This window comes from Artemia franciscana, unplaced genomic scaffold (genome assembly GCF_032884065.1).
Source record: "Artemia franciscana unplaced genomic scaffold, ASM3288406v1 Scaffold_1078, whole genome shotgun sequence".
Lineage (NCBI taxonomy): Eukaryota > Metazoa > Arthropoda > Branchiopoda > Anostraca > Artemiidae > Artemia > Artemia franciscana.
The window spans coordinates 97,273-115,308 of record NW_027062736.1 but is presented as its reverse complement, the minus strand read 5'-3'; the positions used below and the strand labels follow the sequence as shown (position 1 = coordinate 115,308).

At 36.5% G+C, this 18,036-nt stretch overlaps 1 protein-coding gene across 1 annotated transcript in view; it reads right to left on the bottom strand.

Annotated features, from left to right (window-relative positions):
* The window catches only part of LOC136042314 (uncharacterized), a gene marked incomplete at its 3' end in the record, with an annotated part of 64,542 nt that overhangs the window by 31,644 nt on the left and 14,862 nt on the right, over positions 1–18,036 (bottom strand). Inside the window, exon 2 of the mRNA XM_065727263.1 lies at positions 4,108–5,954. Coding sequence (XP_065583335.1) covers positions 4,108–5,954 — 1,847 coding nt within the window. The remainder of the gene's footprint in view (positions 1–4,107; positions 5,955–18,036) is intronic.

The window sequence follows — 18,036 nt, the reverse complement described above, 5'->3', positions numbered from 1 at the left end:
GGGGGGGGGGTAATTTCCCCACCCTCAATTTCATGTTTTCACAACCAAATTAAGATTTTAAAAAAATAGCTTGTTTTGGATTTTCATTGAAAAATACCTTTTTTTTTGAATTCTCATTGGAAACATCGAAAAAACAACAAAACGACCGTCATAGACTTTAAAATATAATCTTTACTTTTTCGTGAATTGCCTCTCTTTATTGCCGGCCCTCTTCACTTTTTCGCGAATTGGTGCCCCCTTCTTCCAGAGAAAAACTGAAATGTGATAAGGTACATGTGCATGTCTATGCAAGGCTTAACCGAATTGACAGTCGACTATAGCACTATTTATAGCCAAGTTATTGTTTACCTTTGCATATTCTGTAGCGTGCTTTGTTTTGAAAGGAGCAAAAAAAGCAAAGGTCAAAGCTAATCGATTTACTTCTAATAGTTGAAGTTCACTCGAGCTATAACCGGTAATTTCTTTACTATTCAGAAATATAAGATCGTGGATTCATTTACAGATATTATTTCAATAATCAAACAGTAAAGTATGATTTCTTCCGGTAGGTGGGCTAGAAAAGAGGAAATAAGGGTGGGAAGTACATTTTATCTCTTTTAGATGAACAAATGTACAAAATTTTGTAATACAAAAAATAATGCATTTTTATTACCAAAAATTGTTTAAAATTCCCTCCCCCAAAAAATGCATAGAAGGCGCATCTCTCAAAAACAGGCTGAAGGCATCCTTCCCCTTGTTCAAGCTTATTTGACGCTTAAAGATGCAGCAGAATAAGTGGCGTAGTTAAGGAGGGCCAAACCGCGTTTGTTCCGCGGTTGGGGTGGGATGATGTCACAAAGAAAGATTTAAAGGAAATGGGAACTTCCTGGGAGGGTATAAAGAGGGATGCTTTGAATAGATTGGGATGGAGGATGAGCGTGCATAGCTGCGTTGGCCTCAGACGGCTTGGTAATGCGATGAGCTGTTAGTAGTTGTAGTTGTAGAAACCAAATTACATGGGACTCGCAAGGCCTAGAGTTTACAGTTTGATGAAAATGAGGCTAGAGCTAAAGCTTTTGACTATTTTGAACAAAATGGCTATATCAAAATTTGGAACGGCTGTCATGGTGGTTACAAAGGGGTCACATGATCTTTTTCACAATTCAATCGCTCTGGGTTAAATATACAACGTAGAAATTCAAACGTAAATAAGTAATGCAAATAAAAATTATAATAAAAAGAAGAAAGAAAGAAGAAGGGTTTCATTTTAAAGTTTGATAAAAAAAATAAGGCCGCTAAGCTCATATACACAAAAGACGTATAATAATTAAATATCTTTATAAATATTGAATGATTAATGGAGAAGATTGTAAGTAGTAAATGGGAGATGAAGAAGAAAGAACGATCCCTCTAAATTGACTTCTTTTATCAAGTTTAGTCCCACCTTAAACAGGGGGCTTTGAAGGAGGCAGAGCGTGCGTAACTATGTCAGCCTCAGTCGACTTGGTGTTGTGGTGAGTTGTTAGTAGTAGTAGCAGTAGTAAAGCCGTTTAATAGCCTTTGAATTAAGCTACTTGAACTATAAGTATATCCACTTCTGCGGGACGGTTTGGTTATTTTGTGCCTTTAAAAAAGCGAATTCATTTTATGTTTAAAACCAAACTAACAAAGCACTCTAATCCTTGAAGTAGCTATCTCATATCTAATCCAGGCTAAAATTCATAGAAAATAACTAAAATACATTAAACCACGCATTTCTTGAGAGATTTGTCGACAAAGAAGCAAATATTGCGCAGTGGGGAATGATTCATGAATAACAATATTCCAATATTACTTTTATAATATTTACTGATCATAAAATGTCACCTGGAAAAAAAACTGGTTTTAATTTATTGAAACTTTTTTCAGTTATGAAACAAGAAATAAAACTTGAGACTTCTGTTAGGTCAACAATAGCTAGACCATGCATTGCAAAATTATTATTCAATTCTACACTTTGTGTTTGCGTTCTTTGTTGGAGAAATGTCAAGAACTTAGTAGGTCATAATTCTTGCTAGCACTTTTGAGGTGTGCCTTTGCGAAATTGGTAATGTCACATTGTCAGGTAACAATTCTGTCATCCATTTTCATTAAAATTTATTAGCTGTATTTGATAGTCCAGAATAATTGATAGTAATAAATTTGATTATTAATTAAAGAATTATTAGTCAATCACTTATTAATAAAATTGCGAAAAAAAGCGCTTTGTCGTCGTGCGATGCGTTTTGTAGCTTAAAAGGGATTAAATATTTTCACTTCTATTCAATGAGCCCTATCCTGATACCCTAAGAACGCTGGTTTGATACGAGCGTTCCCAAGGGAAAAAAAACAACAAGATCAGTGCTATTCATGCAAACTATGATTATCCCTATTTTTGGGGGTGGGGAGGGGGGTATAAATTGGCATTAAAGATTTTTTGACACTAATGATTCCAACGGCGTACTTAGTCTTTAGGTAGGTCTATTTACGTATTATACCAAAACCACATCCAAGAAATTTGCTGAATTTCAGATCTCATAAAACCGGTTTCATATCCAGAAAGACAAATGATAGATGACAGAATGCATTACTTGCATAATTCGGGTTATATATTTGCATGTTAGGGATGGTGGTTGGAATAGGGGGTTTGGTTAGGTTACTTTACCCCCAGCCCCCCCCCCCCTACTGTGCAAATACGTGACCCGAATTATATTATTATGTAAACTAAAATATTATATTTTCATCATGAATACTTTTGTCTTATAGCCACCACACTCAAGATTTTGTATCGCAATTTTTTTTTTAGGGGAGATCAGTGCGGTCTATGCAAAAATATGATTTTCCCTCTGGTGAGGGAGGGGGTGTTGTAAACATCTCTTTTAGAACTTTAAGACACTGATTATGTCAACGGCATACTTTTTAATTTGAATTGGTGTCATTTTCTGAAGGGTGTTAGAGTTCTGGTTCTTTTTCGAAATTTTCAAAACTTTCTTCTCGCAATTACAAATTATAGGCCTATTGAATCTAAATGAAAATTACTATATGTGAAACAATTTAAGAGGGAAATATTTGCCACAAGACAATTTCTTTTAAAATATTTATTCATTTTGGCTACTATGGGTCGTGGTCGTGGTTTATTAGGTTGCTGCTACTCTTGAAACCACAATATAAAAAAGAGGAAAATTACATTGATGAGCATAGCTGCAACTGCTTGTAAAAGATGTCAGTTAAGAATCTCCCTACAACCCAAGCCTAAAAAAAGAAGGTTCGAGCTAAACTTCTGGCAACACGCATTTTTTGGAGCATCAAATCACCCCTTAAAAAAAATCCAAGCCATTTAGTTGGACATTGCGAAAATGAAGCTGCCTAAAAAGTTCCAAACAAAATACATCCCTATTAAACGATGTTCGTCAGTCACAAGAGGTCAACTATTAATGATGTATTTATATTTTTTTGCAAAACAGTCAAAGCTCATTTTCCGTAGGCAGTGGGGGGGGGGGGGGTTAAGATACCAGCATTTTCATTGGGGAAGGTGCAACAATGGAAAAAGTCATGTTTTGGTCTTTTTCCATAGTTCGATATCCAAACATTGATTATCTGTGTATGATATTTCACCTTTGATCGTGGGGTGGGGCAGTGGTGAAACCTGAAGACCTTAAAAAAACAACATTCGTCAAAAAAGCAGATAGGCTACAAATGGAAATATTGAAAAATCCATATTTTTGGGGGGGAGGGATAATTTGCCATAGTAGTTGTCCATCCCAAACCCCCACTGGTAGTATTTGTTTAGGCATACTAATGCTATATAGTGTGTTCATGTCTTTTTCAAGCGAAGTGAATCCATGCATTTGCTGAGAATGCGTGGCTAAATGATAGAATCACTAATTTGGGCTGACATAAAACTAAAACACAGCGTGTACCGTACCTTTTTCAAGTTAGTTAACTTGTCGGATCAATCTGGTTAATTTTTATTCGGTATTTTTAGGCGTTACCATTACGTTCCTTTTTTGGGATTGCCATAAACGATTAAAATAACTGCACATTAAAGTTGACAATTAATTATGCTATTTCACCACACCCAGAAAGTAGATTTGAAAATAAAATACTTACAGCAAGGTCAACGCGGCTACGGCGTAAATTTCGACGAGGAACTCCTTCGTCGCTTTCAGACGTTCCGTTACGAACTGGTGATCGGTTTTTCCCGTAGCCATCTCGACGGTCATAATGTTCTACGTGCTTTTTATTTTTGGACTTGGCTTTTTCATATTCCCTAACTGGGCTTTCACTAAACTGTCGTCTTCGTAATGTACTTAAGTCTGGATTAGAGAGAACTCGCCTACGGTCATCTTCCTCGTATCTAATGTGTGTTTTTTCAGGTCTTGTTACATTTTCGTCGGACATAACGCCTGGGATTTTACCGGGGCCAAAAAAGGCGGTTAAAAATTTGTCACGTTGACGCCGAATACGCTCTTCTCTTTCGGGATCGTCATAAGATCCAAATTGCATTTTGTCAGGAGATAAGCTACGAGCACGTCTGTCATAATCAAATAGAGCGTCTTCGGAAAATCTTTGTTCACTTTTATGTCGCCGTATAGCTTCTTCGGCATATTCAGCCTTGGCACGTCGCTCCAAAGTTGTCATAGGGTTCAAGTCTTTTGTCACAGGTCTTGCGAAGCGCAAATCAGAACCTTTATATTCAACAAAACGAGATAATGGATCACCTTCATTGTTTGAAGCCTTTTTATACTCGAAAACAATTTTGACCTTCCGCCTTTTGTCACGCTTATCTGGCACTTCCCGCTGAGAAGGCACGCGCCCTAAAGTTGCTGTGCGTTGGGCAAGCTTGCTATGTCCGTTTTCATTTCCGCGCACTGATTGACGAAGAGTATTTTCCCCTTTTTTTTCTTTGGCTCGAAGTGGTCTTGAAGGGGGTTCGTTATGAGCCTGTCGTACAAGACGAGAAGATTGAATGCCCACAGCTTGCGAGGCATCGCTTGCGTCACGGACCAGTTGTGCTGAATTTAAATCACCTTTTTTATTATTAACGTTGATCATTATTTTGGTGGTGTAGCCATCCTTGCCCTCCTTGGAATATTTATTGGACAAAGGTGAACCGAATTGTTCTTTGGCTTTCACGGTTTTATTTGGCTGAAATTTTGAATTCTCCTGGCCATGCTCGTACCTGTCTGGCATTGGATCAATGCTTGAAGGCCTTGAGATATTTTCCTTAAATGGAATAGTTGACTCACGGTAATTTCGATTTTTATTTGGAAGTATGGCGTCTTTTTCCATTACTTTTTGAGTTGAATGGTAAATATTTCTATCTTCTGAATGTTGATTATAAGAATCTCCATACTTATTTGGTTTCTCCAACTCTGGAGACATTCCAGTTGTGTAAGAAAATGGACGATTACGATTATGAGTAAATCCCAGAGAATAAATAGGTTCAATTAAACCACCTGGCATTGAATGGAGTGGATCAGTCTCATTACGTGAGTACGACCGTACGTACTGGTTTGACCGTTCAGGGGAATTATCGTGAGACTTATATCGATCAATTCGTTCTGTCTTAGTTGGCATTCTGTCAAGATATTCGCTTGAATATTGTCTTTTATAAGCAATTTCTTCGTTACTAATTTTTGCTGGAAGATTCTTGTCACTATACCGAAGATTATTTCTTTCTAATCCTTTGATATACGAGTTATTCAGGGTTTCTCTACTCGTTTCTTGAATGGTATCAAGTATCTCGTTTGAGCTAGAATTTGTTCGCATCAATTTTGATTTTAAGGCGTTCAATCTGTTATTTTTCTCGATAAAATCTTTTTTCTTCGCCTTTGAGTCCAATTTATTCTTAGTGGATGGCAAGGTTTTTGACCAACTGTTGTTTTGTTCTTGGTTACTATTCTTTGTTTTCTTCGGACGATCTAACGAACGGGTATCAAAAATCATCGGAGCATCTGAAAAAAGAAGAAGTGAAAAACATTATTTATGTAAATATCCAGCAGGGAGGGCAATAAAGAGGGCATTCTATCATGAGCCTAACCCTTATAGGACATAGTACATGGCCGGATTAAATTTTTCGACTGGTTTTTATTTATTTTGTTCTAAAACGGTCTGAATATCAATAACTAAAGAAAAAAGTTCCACCCCAGGATTGGCATATTGAAAAAATATATTTCATATGTGTTTCATAAATATATTTGATAGTTAAAAAGTTGTTTTGGTACTAGTATAATATAGCGCCGACCTAAGATACAAGCCTGAAGAAGGCTTATGCCTGCTTTGCCTCTTGCTCAGACTATCTGTTTTGCATATGCAAACCTTATGCAAAACTCACATAAGCCTTTTTCAGGATTGTATATAAATGAATTCCATTTAGTTTTCGAATTAAAATCAAGTTTGATTAGGTTAGATTAAGAACTATATTTCCATCATATTTTGAGATATTTCATTAGGACTGGGCGTCAGAGAAACAGGATCTGCTTAGATGAACAATTTGAGGTCGGCGCTATATCATACAAGTACCGCTGTTATATTAAACTGGAACGATTCCAAAAAATAGGTGTGGCTGAAAAAAGACGAAAAAACTACAATATATCTGGTTTTTCTATTAAGCCGTAAATGTGCCAGTGCTGCCACTAGCCTTAGAACTAGGCAAAGGAAGACCCACATCGGGATTGGAAGCAATCAATCTTTAAGGATTTTGCTGAAAATCACAGACAAATCAGCCTTTAGTAATCAGCAAAATCATTGAAGGTATTACCAAAATATTACTTTTGTGACCAATTTGGGGAATAAAAAAGTTACTTATGGAAGGTCAATATAGTTTTCATAAGAACAGGATAGACGCAATAAAGGCTGCACTACTGGCCCAACAAAAAATAGCTAAAAGTTACGAAAAGTCCCCTCTTACTAATTTTACAGGAACAGTAAACTTCAAAATATTCAACAAAAGATACGATATTTGAACACACGTTTTAAAAATCCTTTGTCAGGCTGTAATATCATTCGTACGATGCAAACGACATTTGGTTTTAAACTTGACACACATTTGTTATTGCAAGACAACCGATTTTCAGCAATGCTAATACGATATGATCTTTCATATAGGCTATTCAATTTTAGTTTATTTTATCAGAAAAAAACATCAGAAAATATAAATGGCAACAGTCCCCAAGCTACTTTGTAGCTTTTTTGAGACTTTTTTTTGACTGGTTCGACAAAAAATAACTAAAAGTTACGAAAAGGTGACTTCTCCTGCTCCTGGTGACGTCTTGTAGTTGCTGGAACAACAGAGAAGCAACTCTGAATTTATTTTTTGAGTAACTTTCGCAAAAGATAGTTAATGAGCATCTATAAGGAAGTGACTGCGCATCATTATCATTATTGCTATTAATATAAAAATTAAACATACTGAAAGTATTATTAGATTAACTTATACAGAAAGATTAATAAATACAACTGATCCTCATGAAGAATATACCCTTACAAATGTAATAAGCCCGCAGTTGCTTCCCAACCATTCCCTGTGGATGTCACTTCAATAACTTTTGTAGTTAAAGCCAAGTTGCTCCGGTTTGCCACCTGGAATACAGCCATAGTCATATGACATAGTAACTAAGCTTTTGAAAATCGGTGAACCAGTGGAAGATCTTCTACTTGATCAAGCAAGAACATTTAAAAAAGTAGAACATTTATACCTGATTCTAAAATTGAGCGGGTGGTAAAGATATTGTGTTATGGATTTAGGCGTTTTCATCAGGAAGGTCTCAGAAGGTAATGATGTGCTAAGACGAAGACAACTCTAACTATTCAACTCCCTCGCTTCTCGTCAGTGGAATTCTGCAATGAATAATTGTAGGACCAATTCTGTTCACCACAGCCATAAATGATAGCTTAACTTGAACAACCCAACTACCTTATATGCTGACGGCTCTAAATTTTTTGGCACTGTTGAAACAGAAGAGAAGACCTCTAGCCTACAACAGAACCTAGAAAGACTAGCAACATAGTCTACACTTCGCCCTTGCAGCTTAAAGGTTCAAAATACAAAGTTCTGCATCATGGGCACAACAGCCCTTACGACACTTGTTATATTAGGGGGAACAGCTAGAAAATGTATTAGTATATTATTATATTTTGTTATATACGGGGGAACAACTGAAGAAAAGTACCCTGGATTAAAAGATACAAGAAAGCAGTGAATTACAAAGAAACTGACTCAATAAAAGCTAAAGTCGACATCAATTGGATCAACTGGAGGCTGAACTGCAAGGATGTTTCAATAAGTTTTGCTCAAGTGTTGTTTATTTTTGGAGGAGGCGTTACAAAAAACTTCAAGAACCATTTAAGAAATTGTTTTTATGTACTTTCGTTACGTTTTTACGAATCGGACAAAAATGTCAGGGGGGGGGTTCACGCCCAGTCACCCCCTGGATACGGCTTTGCTGAACTGGGGGTCAACTACCAAATAATGTCGTCAAATCATCAACATCGAGAAATCTATAGAGGTCATCACCACCTAATCTCGTTGGCAGTACGATCTACGATCTTTTAAAGTAAAATAGAAGAACATAATAAATTAGTAGCCACAGCATTCTTGCAATGTAGAAAAATTTCGTCTGGTAGTGGGGAGGGGAGAGGAAAATATCTTACCAAAGATCGACTGCAACCCCTGGGCACTCAGGGTGGATCTGCTGTACAGCGGAACCAAGACAAAAGCGGAACTGGAACCAAGCAGAATCTAATTCGATTCCTGTGTGATGCTGGATTAAGGCGTAAAATGGATAAGAAAGTTATAAATAGACCTAGAACCAAAATTAGGGTGACTGAGAGTTTTTACGAGCTTCTACCACCATACATGGTGCAGCTAGATATTTTGACTGAGATTGAGCTAGATGAACTTGGGGGGTTAACTTTTTCTATCAGAGCTCAGTTTTACACCCGCTATTTAGAATTTTTCTAGAGGGTCAATGAGTTCTACACAGAGTCACTACCGCCTTGTCTCCCTTAGGTATCTCTATTACCAGGGCCACATCCAGGAAAGGAGGCTTAGGTTATCCGGTTTGAGCCCCCCTTCCCTGAAATATTTCTCCGGCTAGCAGGATGGTCTTAAAAGTTAAATAAAAAAAAATATTATTTGAGACCGTTAGACAATTTCCACGGGAGGTAAACCCCTTTTTACTCATTCTTTTGGTGACCACCCCCCCCCCCCGGAAAAAATTACTTTGGCTCCCCTCTCGCGGACAAAGTCTTGGATATGATCCTGTCCATTCCCTACCCCTTTAATACTTATATGGCTTGAAAGGTTTTATGAAAGCAGCTCCAACTTTGAAAAGAAATTTAGAAAATGAAACTTTTTGGAACTCTGATCAAATCAGGATTTGGTCAGAAACAAGGAGATCTAAGCCGAACATAAGGCTATTTTATATTTAAAGCCCCCTCCCCCCGATTTTTTCAAGTCTTATCATAGTAAGATGCTGCTGACTGCCACAATTGAGTAAATATCTATTAAACAAAGCAAATAAAATCTCTTCAGGCAGAGTCAACTTAAAAGTGACCACACTCACCGGTATAACGTGATAACATCAAAATAGTGCAAAATGCGCATGATTTCGGACTATAAATGGTTTTAGGTAATAAACTTGATTTTAAAAACCTCAGAAACAAATACAATCAAAGTTAAAAGTTATTAATACGCTTTCGCAATAATTTCCATTGTATATAATATATAAATACGTCAAGGAAACGTTAGTAGCCTCTCAGAAAATGTTCCAATGCAAATTTCTAAGGAACCATTCAGCAGAGCTTCTACTACGTGCTGGAAACAATGTTTAATATCCATAGCTTCCAGAGATGCCAACTGGCGAGGGTACTGGGGGAGGGAAAATGCAGTCCATCCGTTCATTTTAAAGAATATCCATTTTGGTATTTTTCATTAATTTTCAAATAAACTATTTTTTAATCCTTACCCCAACCCCTAAACTTTTCTGAGTTAGTATCCCTGATAGTTTTCCATTATATTAAAACCCAAAAGTGACTTCAATGATTCTTTAAGACTGGGCTGCTATTGAACTCACAGACAATGTTCTAGTGGAAATTTTTAATGGATTATTGAGCAAAACTAACATTGAGCAAACTACTTATAGTTTCCCTCTATCTAGAAACCAAAAATGTCCAAGACCAGGAGCAATTTAGGGAGGAGGAAATGGGGGAATTTCGCTGTTTTTACTTGGCGCGCCTATGTAAAACATGTCTGCAAAAGATCTTGAAGGCCTTACAAGTAGGAAAGCATTGATGATTGGAGCCCAGAAACCTAATTCAAAAGACCCTAATTCAAACTGTATATAAATTCCTGTAAGTCTCACTTTCAAAGTTCGTCAATAACCTTCTTCTATTTGTATCCCTTCCAGGGGCATCAATTAGTTGGGGAGGGCGATTTCCCCTTATATTACCCCCTAGATTTTAAAATGCCTTTTTTGGGTATTGCCATTGAAAAACAATTTTTTGGTATTTCTATTGAGAAAAAAACTGGACGCCCTCTAGATTTCGAATTGATACTTCTGCTTCTTTCATTTCAGTTAGGTGAAAATATTAAGTGAACTCAATAATAGATAAACTAAATTTTTTAAATTATGCATGACATCCTTTGAGCAGTGAATCTATATCCAGATCAATGGGTCCATATTTTATGAGGATACTTTATTGTGTATATGACATCATTTATAACAGCCGGGCATTAAGAATAATCCTATTTTAACCACATTGTTCATAGGGCAGATACTATATAATACCATGAGACTTGCCCAGTTCTTAATCCAAATTGTTAGATTGAATTATATGTCTGATATATCAGCTTTCTTATGTGACTAGTTGATCCAAAAATTAGGGTCAGTTTGACGAATGGCAAATGTAAGAGCTACTTAAAGAGGTTTTAACTCATAGTCCGATATACAAAGGTTTATGATGGTATATCGTAAGATCTTTATCCTAAATTACAATATTTTCAGCAATTTTAACATTTGCCATATTATCCTAATGGTTCGAATCCCAGTGTACCCAATTCTTCAGTTTGGGACGGGGGTCAGTGGCGAGACTCTATAGGCTTAGCCAGAGTCGACCCAGCTCTAAATGGGTACCTGGAGAAATTTGGGGAAGGTAAACAGGAAGGGTGTGCGAAAGCACAGGATGGCTGGCCCCCAACCCCCCATTGCACTTCCTGGCTGAAGGGCCAAGAAACGGAGATCAGCACTGCCGGTACGGACTGTAAAGTCTAATGCCGTATCCTTTACCTTTTACCTTTGTTTAACAAAAAGCACGCGAATATGTCGATCTCGAATTAATTCAAGCCAGTGTTTCCACTATCCCTGATTTTTAAAACTTCCTTGAAATTCTACAAAAGAAAATTAGATTCTTCGAAATTTCCCCAAAAATTAACCTTATTATAAATTAACAATTTGTATTTCGCATGAAGATCATATATTTACGAGCGTTAGTTTCTGGGGGATTTTGGAGAACCCAGTATTCTTTGGGAAAATCCAGGAAAACCCATGAAAAACCCAAAAAACCCAAGATATTGGCAACACTGCTTCTCTGACGAATTTATAGAATAATAGTTGTACCGAATCCCTTGATTTTTACATTCAAAGCACCAGGGACGTAGGCCGAGCGGATGCTCCCACGAAATCCTAATTTGCACGATTTTTTTGATATTTATTAATCCAATACTTAAAAAACACGTTGATATAATAATAAGCTTTTGAATGAGCCCTTAAACTTCTCTCTACGATGTTTGAGTTCTCCACTAGCGGCTAAGAAAAAAAAAGAAGCAGAAACATCACTGTTTCCTAGGCAAAAAAATGATTTTCCTTGTTGCTCAAGATGGGGAACCGTAATTCTCATAAATGAGTTTTTCGACTATGGTAATTTCAACAATGTACATTTCGATCCGGCGCATTTTTCGTGGGGTTTCATGCCATTTTTCAAAATTCCAATAAATTTGTTTTTGCAATAAACTTTTACGATTAAGACCTGATGAAATAATAGTTACCATTCAAAAATTGATTCTTCGTCACTTGACATTTTTTTTTTTCAAAATAAATCTTTAAATTTTTGGTTACTACTACCTAGAGTTAGTTCTTTTCTAGGTTTAAGGGATGCCGCAAACATTATTATCAAATGATTATTTTTAATATTTTTTTTTTTTTAATCAGAAGACCCCCTAAATGTTTGTCTGACTCGTAAAAACGCAACAAAAATGGATATAAACAAATATTATATGCGTTTTCTGAGTTTGTTTCTGTGTAACCCCTCCCCCCAAAAATCCTTGTTTAACCCCCCCCCCCCCCCCCAAAAAAAAAAAAAACCTGGATATAGCCCTGGTACATAATATAGTCTTTAATTCCTACGCCCCTTTTCACTAAGTAATTAAATTAAGGCAAGACAATAAAATTTGTCTAGAATTGCAAACTAGCAGCTAATTTTCTCTCAAAAGAAAAAAAATCTGTTTCCTTTCATTGTTTTAGACGGGAAGTAAAAGCAAAAGAAAACTAAATTTGAGGTTTTCTGGTAGACTGATACATTCCGTAATTAAAGCCTTAACCAAAAACTAGACCTACGTTGCCTGGGCAACGTGAAGTGTTGCGGCAACCTTTGTTCGGCTTTGCCGATTAAAGTATTGCGAGAGCAACACTTTGGCTTTGTTTCTTCGCTATCGGTTAAATGCTGAAGTTGTCAAAACTATCAAAGCTTTCAAAACGGCATATTCAAAGAAGAACACAATCAGTAATCACATGATCAAATTCTTCAGCGTTGAAAAAACAACAGCAAAAGAATATCGGAAAAAGGGACTAAATTGAGTTTGCAGCCAGTTGAACTTTATCCTTTTCAATCGTAGACATCGTGACGGATGGAAACTTGGAACATTATCTTATATAATCTAGTTGGTATTATAAAGCTATCCGTAACTTTTCAGGATCAAATACCATAGATGTGCACCAATTTGCACAAATTTGTAGCCCCTCATGAACCTCCTCTAGCAACCCATTCTTGCTTACAAGTCCCTCTTCCGTGAGAGACAAAGAATAACACAATCAGTAATCAGATGATCAAAGGCTATTCCTCAGGGTTGAAAAAAAAAAAAAATATTGGAAGAAGGGACTAAATTGACTTTGCAGCCAGTTGAACTTTATCCTTTGCACACCATAGGCTCTGGCTCGAGGACAAGCAAAAACCATCCTTTTTGGCCCCAGGCAAGAGTCGTACGGAGCTTTCCAAAATATAATGTCATATTCATCAATCCGGCCCGAGGTCCACACTAACAGCCGATTATTACTTACTAGGCCCCTAAATGTCACTTTGCAGCCGGTTGAACTTTATCCTTTTCAATCGTAGACATCGTGACGGATGGAAACTTGGAACATTATCTTATGTAATCTAGTTGGTATTATAAAGCTATCTGTAACTTTTCAGGATCAAAATACCATCAGGGACCCATAAATTTCCTGTAATGACTCGCCATCCAGGATCGCTTATTATTGGATGGCGAGTCGTTACAGGAAATTTATGGGTCCCTGATTCCATAGATGTGTACCAATTTGCACAAATTTGTAGCCCCTCGTGAGCCTCCTCTAGCAACAGATTCTTACTTACAAGTCCCTCTCCCGGAATATACATCCAAGTTCACCGGAAACAAATAATGGGTACACCAACTAGCAAAAGTTCCAAACTCCTTGTCGCTGAAGTCATTGTAGCCTAACAGCCGATTATTACTTACAACTCCCCTACATGTCTTACAATCGGGAACCAAGTTGTTCTTACCATCAATTACACCAGAAACAGATAATAGGTACACCAATCAGCAAAAGTTGCAAACCCCTCATTCCCAAAGATGATTATAAGCTAATAATCGACTGTTGCTTGGAAGTCCCCTACATATCTCACAATTGGTATCGGCCTATTTTTGGTTCAAGTGTGTACCTTACCACTGAAGTTGTCAACCCCTTGAAACTTTCAAACTGGTGTATGTCATGAAGGAATTTTTGTAAAAAAAAATGGATGTCATATACTTTGATCAGCTCATCAAGGTCTATCGATTGTCATGGAAAAAAAAATTCTATCTGTTTTAGTTCAAAAGTTGACTTTTTTGCCGGAGGCCAACTTTTTAACACCACCACTTAGAAAGGAGCAAAGGATAAGCTCTAATTTCTTTAGCAATGAGAGAACTTTTAAAGTTTAAGAGGTATATCTGATACCATTTCTCTATTGCAATCCCAAGTAGAAAAAAAAGAATGGTAAAGTCAGCTGAAATCACGAACAGAAATGGCTAGAAACAATAGATGGCAGCACTTTCGGACCCATGGGAAAATCGCACTTTTTTGTTTCTGTAAATTTTTCTATTTATCACTCAAAGAAGATATATTGGCTGTGGGGCCGGGGAACTACCGCATATATTTAACACTTATAGATTTTAGTCCATCTTCAATCTGAAACTGGTGCCTGCCTGCTTGCCTGCTAGAACGGAGCTTTCCACTCGAAAGCAGAAACATGGTTTGATGAAACGAAAGCTTGGCTGCACAACTTCAGATACTCCTCTCTGACATAGGCTATATAACTCCACTTCACTTCACACACCATAGGCTCTGGCTCGAGGACAAGCAAAAACCATCCTTTTTGGCCCCAGGCAAGAGTTCTACGGAGCTTTCCAAAATGTAATGTCATATTCATCAATCCGGCCTGAGGTCCACACTTTCCGTAAAAACCACACAGGTTAGACCCTTACCAGTTTCCAGGAATAAGCTGAGATCGGCGGCATAGGAAAAAAAAACTAAAAAAACCGGGACAAAACCAAAGTGTTGCTCTCGCAACACAATTACCAAGTGGCATATGTCATATACTTGCCGTTGTTAGGTTGACTATTCACCCTCTCACCAGACTACATTTAGTATGGTTTTAACAGTTGAAATCAATTATAAAATCTTACAGCAGGGAACGGACGGAGAATCTCCCCACGATCGTTCCGAAACGCTTCGCCCATGAGAATTGAGGAAATTTGAGCTTAAGAATTTGTTTTTGACGATTCTATACCTCCCTTGGAGAAGCCTCTGACCACCCTCCCATAATGATTTCATGACAATGTGCACCTACATCTTGAATAATATATTTTGGTGTAAGGTCAGATAAAGTCGTTTTTTCTTCTTCCCTTAACAAGTTGCAAATCGGCGTGTCCAAAACCAAAGGCTGCATTTTATTTTTTTCGAGAAAATAAATTATTGTATTCCAAAATGTCTCTGAATGGGTCGTCATGAATCTGCCATTTTTGAATAGGCATAAGTAACTTGATGGAAGAAATGTGGAGGGGGGGGGGGCAAGCCATGAATGAGACAAAAGTATGTCACTCCATGTAACTCAACGATTCTGAAGCGTAATTTTTGAACTATATGCCGAAATAAAGCCACTTGTCATTTTGCCGATTTTGATAAATTTTTGGTCTTTCAGAGGGAAGGGGACTTGCATAGCTTACTTTAATTTTAAGGACACATAGAAGATTACTAGAAACCCTTCTTCCGTGTATTATTTTTTGCCTATTAAATGTGTAAATTCTTATACGTACTTTTTAGTGTTCTCAATAAATCATATATCTTTAGTATTCTTATACAAATAAATATATCAAAAAGGCTTTGTGCCACTTTTGTAGTGGCGGAACTAAGCTTTGTAAGAACCTGACACAGATATGGCAAGGGATTAACCTAGTTCGAATATGAACTGAAAAGGGTCATGTGTGCCATGGAACTTTTTAATTGATAACAGACTAGGTAGAGGAAAGTTGAGAAGTTCATTTGGGTAAATTTCAAGATAATTGCAGGGATTGCAGTAGTTCAAGTTCTTCTTTGTCCTTGAAGTAGTTATTTTCTATTATATAAGAATGCATTTATATTTTTCTTTTCGTATGGTGAACAATAACCATAGAAAACCTTAATGTACGGTACATTCCTTAGTTGAAAAAAGGAAAAAAAAGAGACAAAAAAAGTTCCTTAAAGGCAACATTGACAATGTTTTCCTTTCCATTTGTTGAACTCAGTCCTCCCCCCTTCCTTTATTAATACAGCCACTCACAAGCAAGGGGCTACACTTCATCTCCTAGTTTTTTTTTTGTGATATATATTTCATACAATACCCGACTCACTTCTATTAGACATCCTGATGACTAGAATTTAAGAAACTTTCCCCCCACCCCCTAGAGGCCAGATTGGTCTCGAAACCCTAAAAGCCACAAATAGGAAAGTTAAGTTAATTTCTATGAGTCTCTTGGGGTAGATATTCTGGCGACAAGAGCTTTTGAAATCCCTCTTCCTAAAAAGGGGGTCTTGACATCGGACCTAGAGTCCTAAGAGTATATCGAAAAATTAGTTCTTATTTATTACATAGTTTTCGTCAGTACTATACAACCCGCTTAGCTAGATATATCTTAGTTTCAAAAATTTAACCCCCCCCATTCATCATCACATAAGTAAGATCGGGTCCAGACTCCCAAAATGACATGAATAGGAAGGTAGCTCCTAACTATCATTAAGTAGGACTGACCTCCGACCTGACGACACGAATTTACGGATCCCCCTCTGACAGATGGGATCAGATACAGACCTCCTAAAGGCACAAATAGTATATTTAGTCGTGCTTCCCATCAAGTTTAGTTGGGAAATTTACAGGTACAAAATGACTGAAAATCAACTATTGGCTACTAAGAAAACGAAGTCAAATGTGTATCAATAAATTATATAGATTACATCATCAAATAAATATCAATAAATTTAAAGAAGATCAGATCTTGAAAAAATCAGCTTTCTTAGTCGTCGTCTTAATGACTAAAGTTATCTTGATGTTTTTTTTATAATTATATGAAATTAAAGAAATTTTTCTTTCATTTTTAAACAAAATTAGAAGAAATTATACGGCCTTGCCAGTATTTTTTGTACATATTATTTGCTAATTGAAACGATTTCCTATGAGAGTATTTGAATATAAAGTTCCAGAATTGCTGGAATCTGAGACTGAATTTATTTCCCACAATTTTTTTTTTCAAAGCTTCAGAATCGCTAGAATCTGAGACTGAATTTATTTCCCAAGAACTTTTTTTTCTTTTTTTTTTTTAAGTTTCAGACGTGCTAGAATCTAAGATTTAATTTATTTCCCAGGAACTTATTTTTTTTTCGTTTTTTTTTCAACGTGGATCCTATGTTTGGACCTTATTCAGAAACAAAAAAATTAAAGAGAAATTTTTTAAGATTCTTTAAGTAAAAGTACTTTAAGGATTTAAATAAGAAAAATATAATGTGGCTTCAATTTGAGATATAGGACAAGTAAATTTCTTAGGTAGTCGTTGAATTAGAGGAACATTTTTGATCCCATACTCCTGACTGACCTCCCTTGCCTCATATAAAGTATATCTATGTAAAAAGGACCAGCGAATGCAGACCAAATTAGAAACTTTTTAGTGTTTTCTTAACTTTGAACGTTGCCCTAAACAATTCGAAATTGTTCATCCCACAAAAGAAAATGTTTCATTTAATTTGAAAGCCATATTTAGTGTAAACGACGATGTTATAAAAATACAAATAAACTTTTTATTTTAAATGTCCTAAAAAGTAAAAAAAAAATCCTTTTCCTGCCATTTGGAAGAATTGAAGTTTCTTCAGACTAAATATGAAAGCGCAGGGAGGGGGGATCACGAAAAATGAAATGGTTCTTGAATAGTCATCAATCGTGTCACGACTGTCCTGTTTTAGTCTAAAAATTTTTCGAGTTTTTGAGTAGCAGGATATTTTTTCCAGTGCATTTATAGATAAAAGCATTTGTAACCAAAAATGTATTTTTTATTTTACTCTCCTAGTTTTGTTTATCCATTGGGTACAAAAACGTATATTTTCCGCTCTGGGTCCTAAAGTAACAGACTAACCACTTGGCACTAACTAAACAGCTTCATGCACAGACCGCGCCTACCTCCATTTTCAACAACTATAACAACAACGTTACTTTGATATG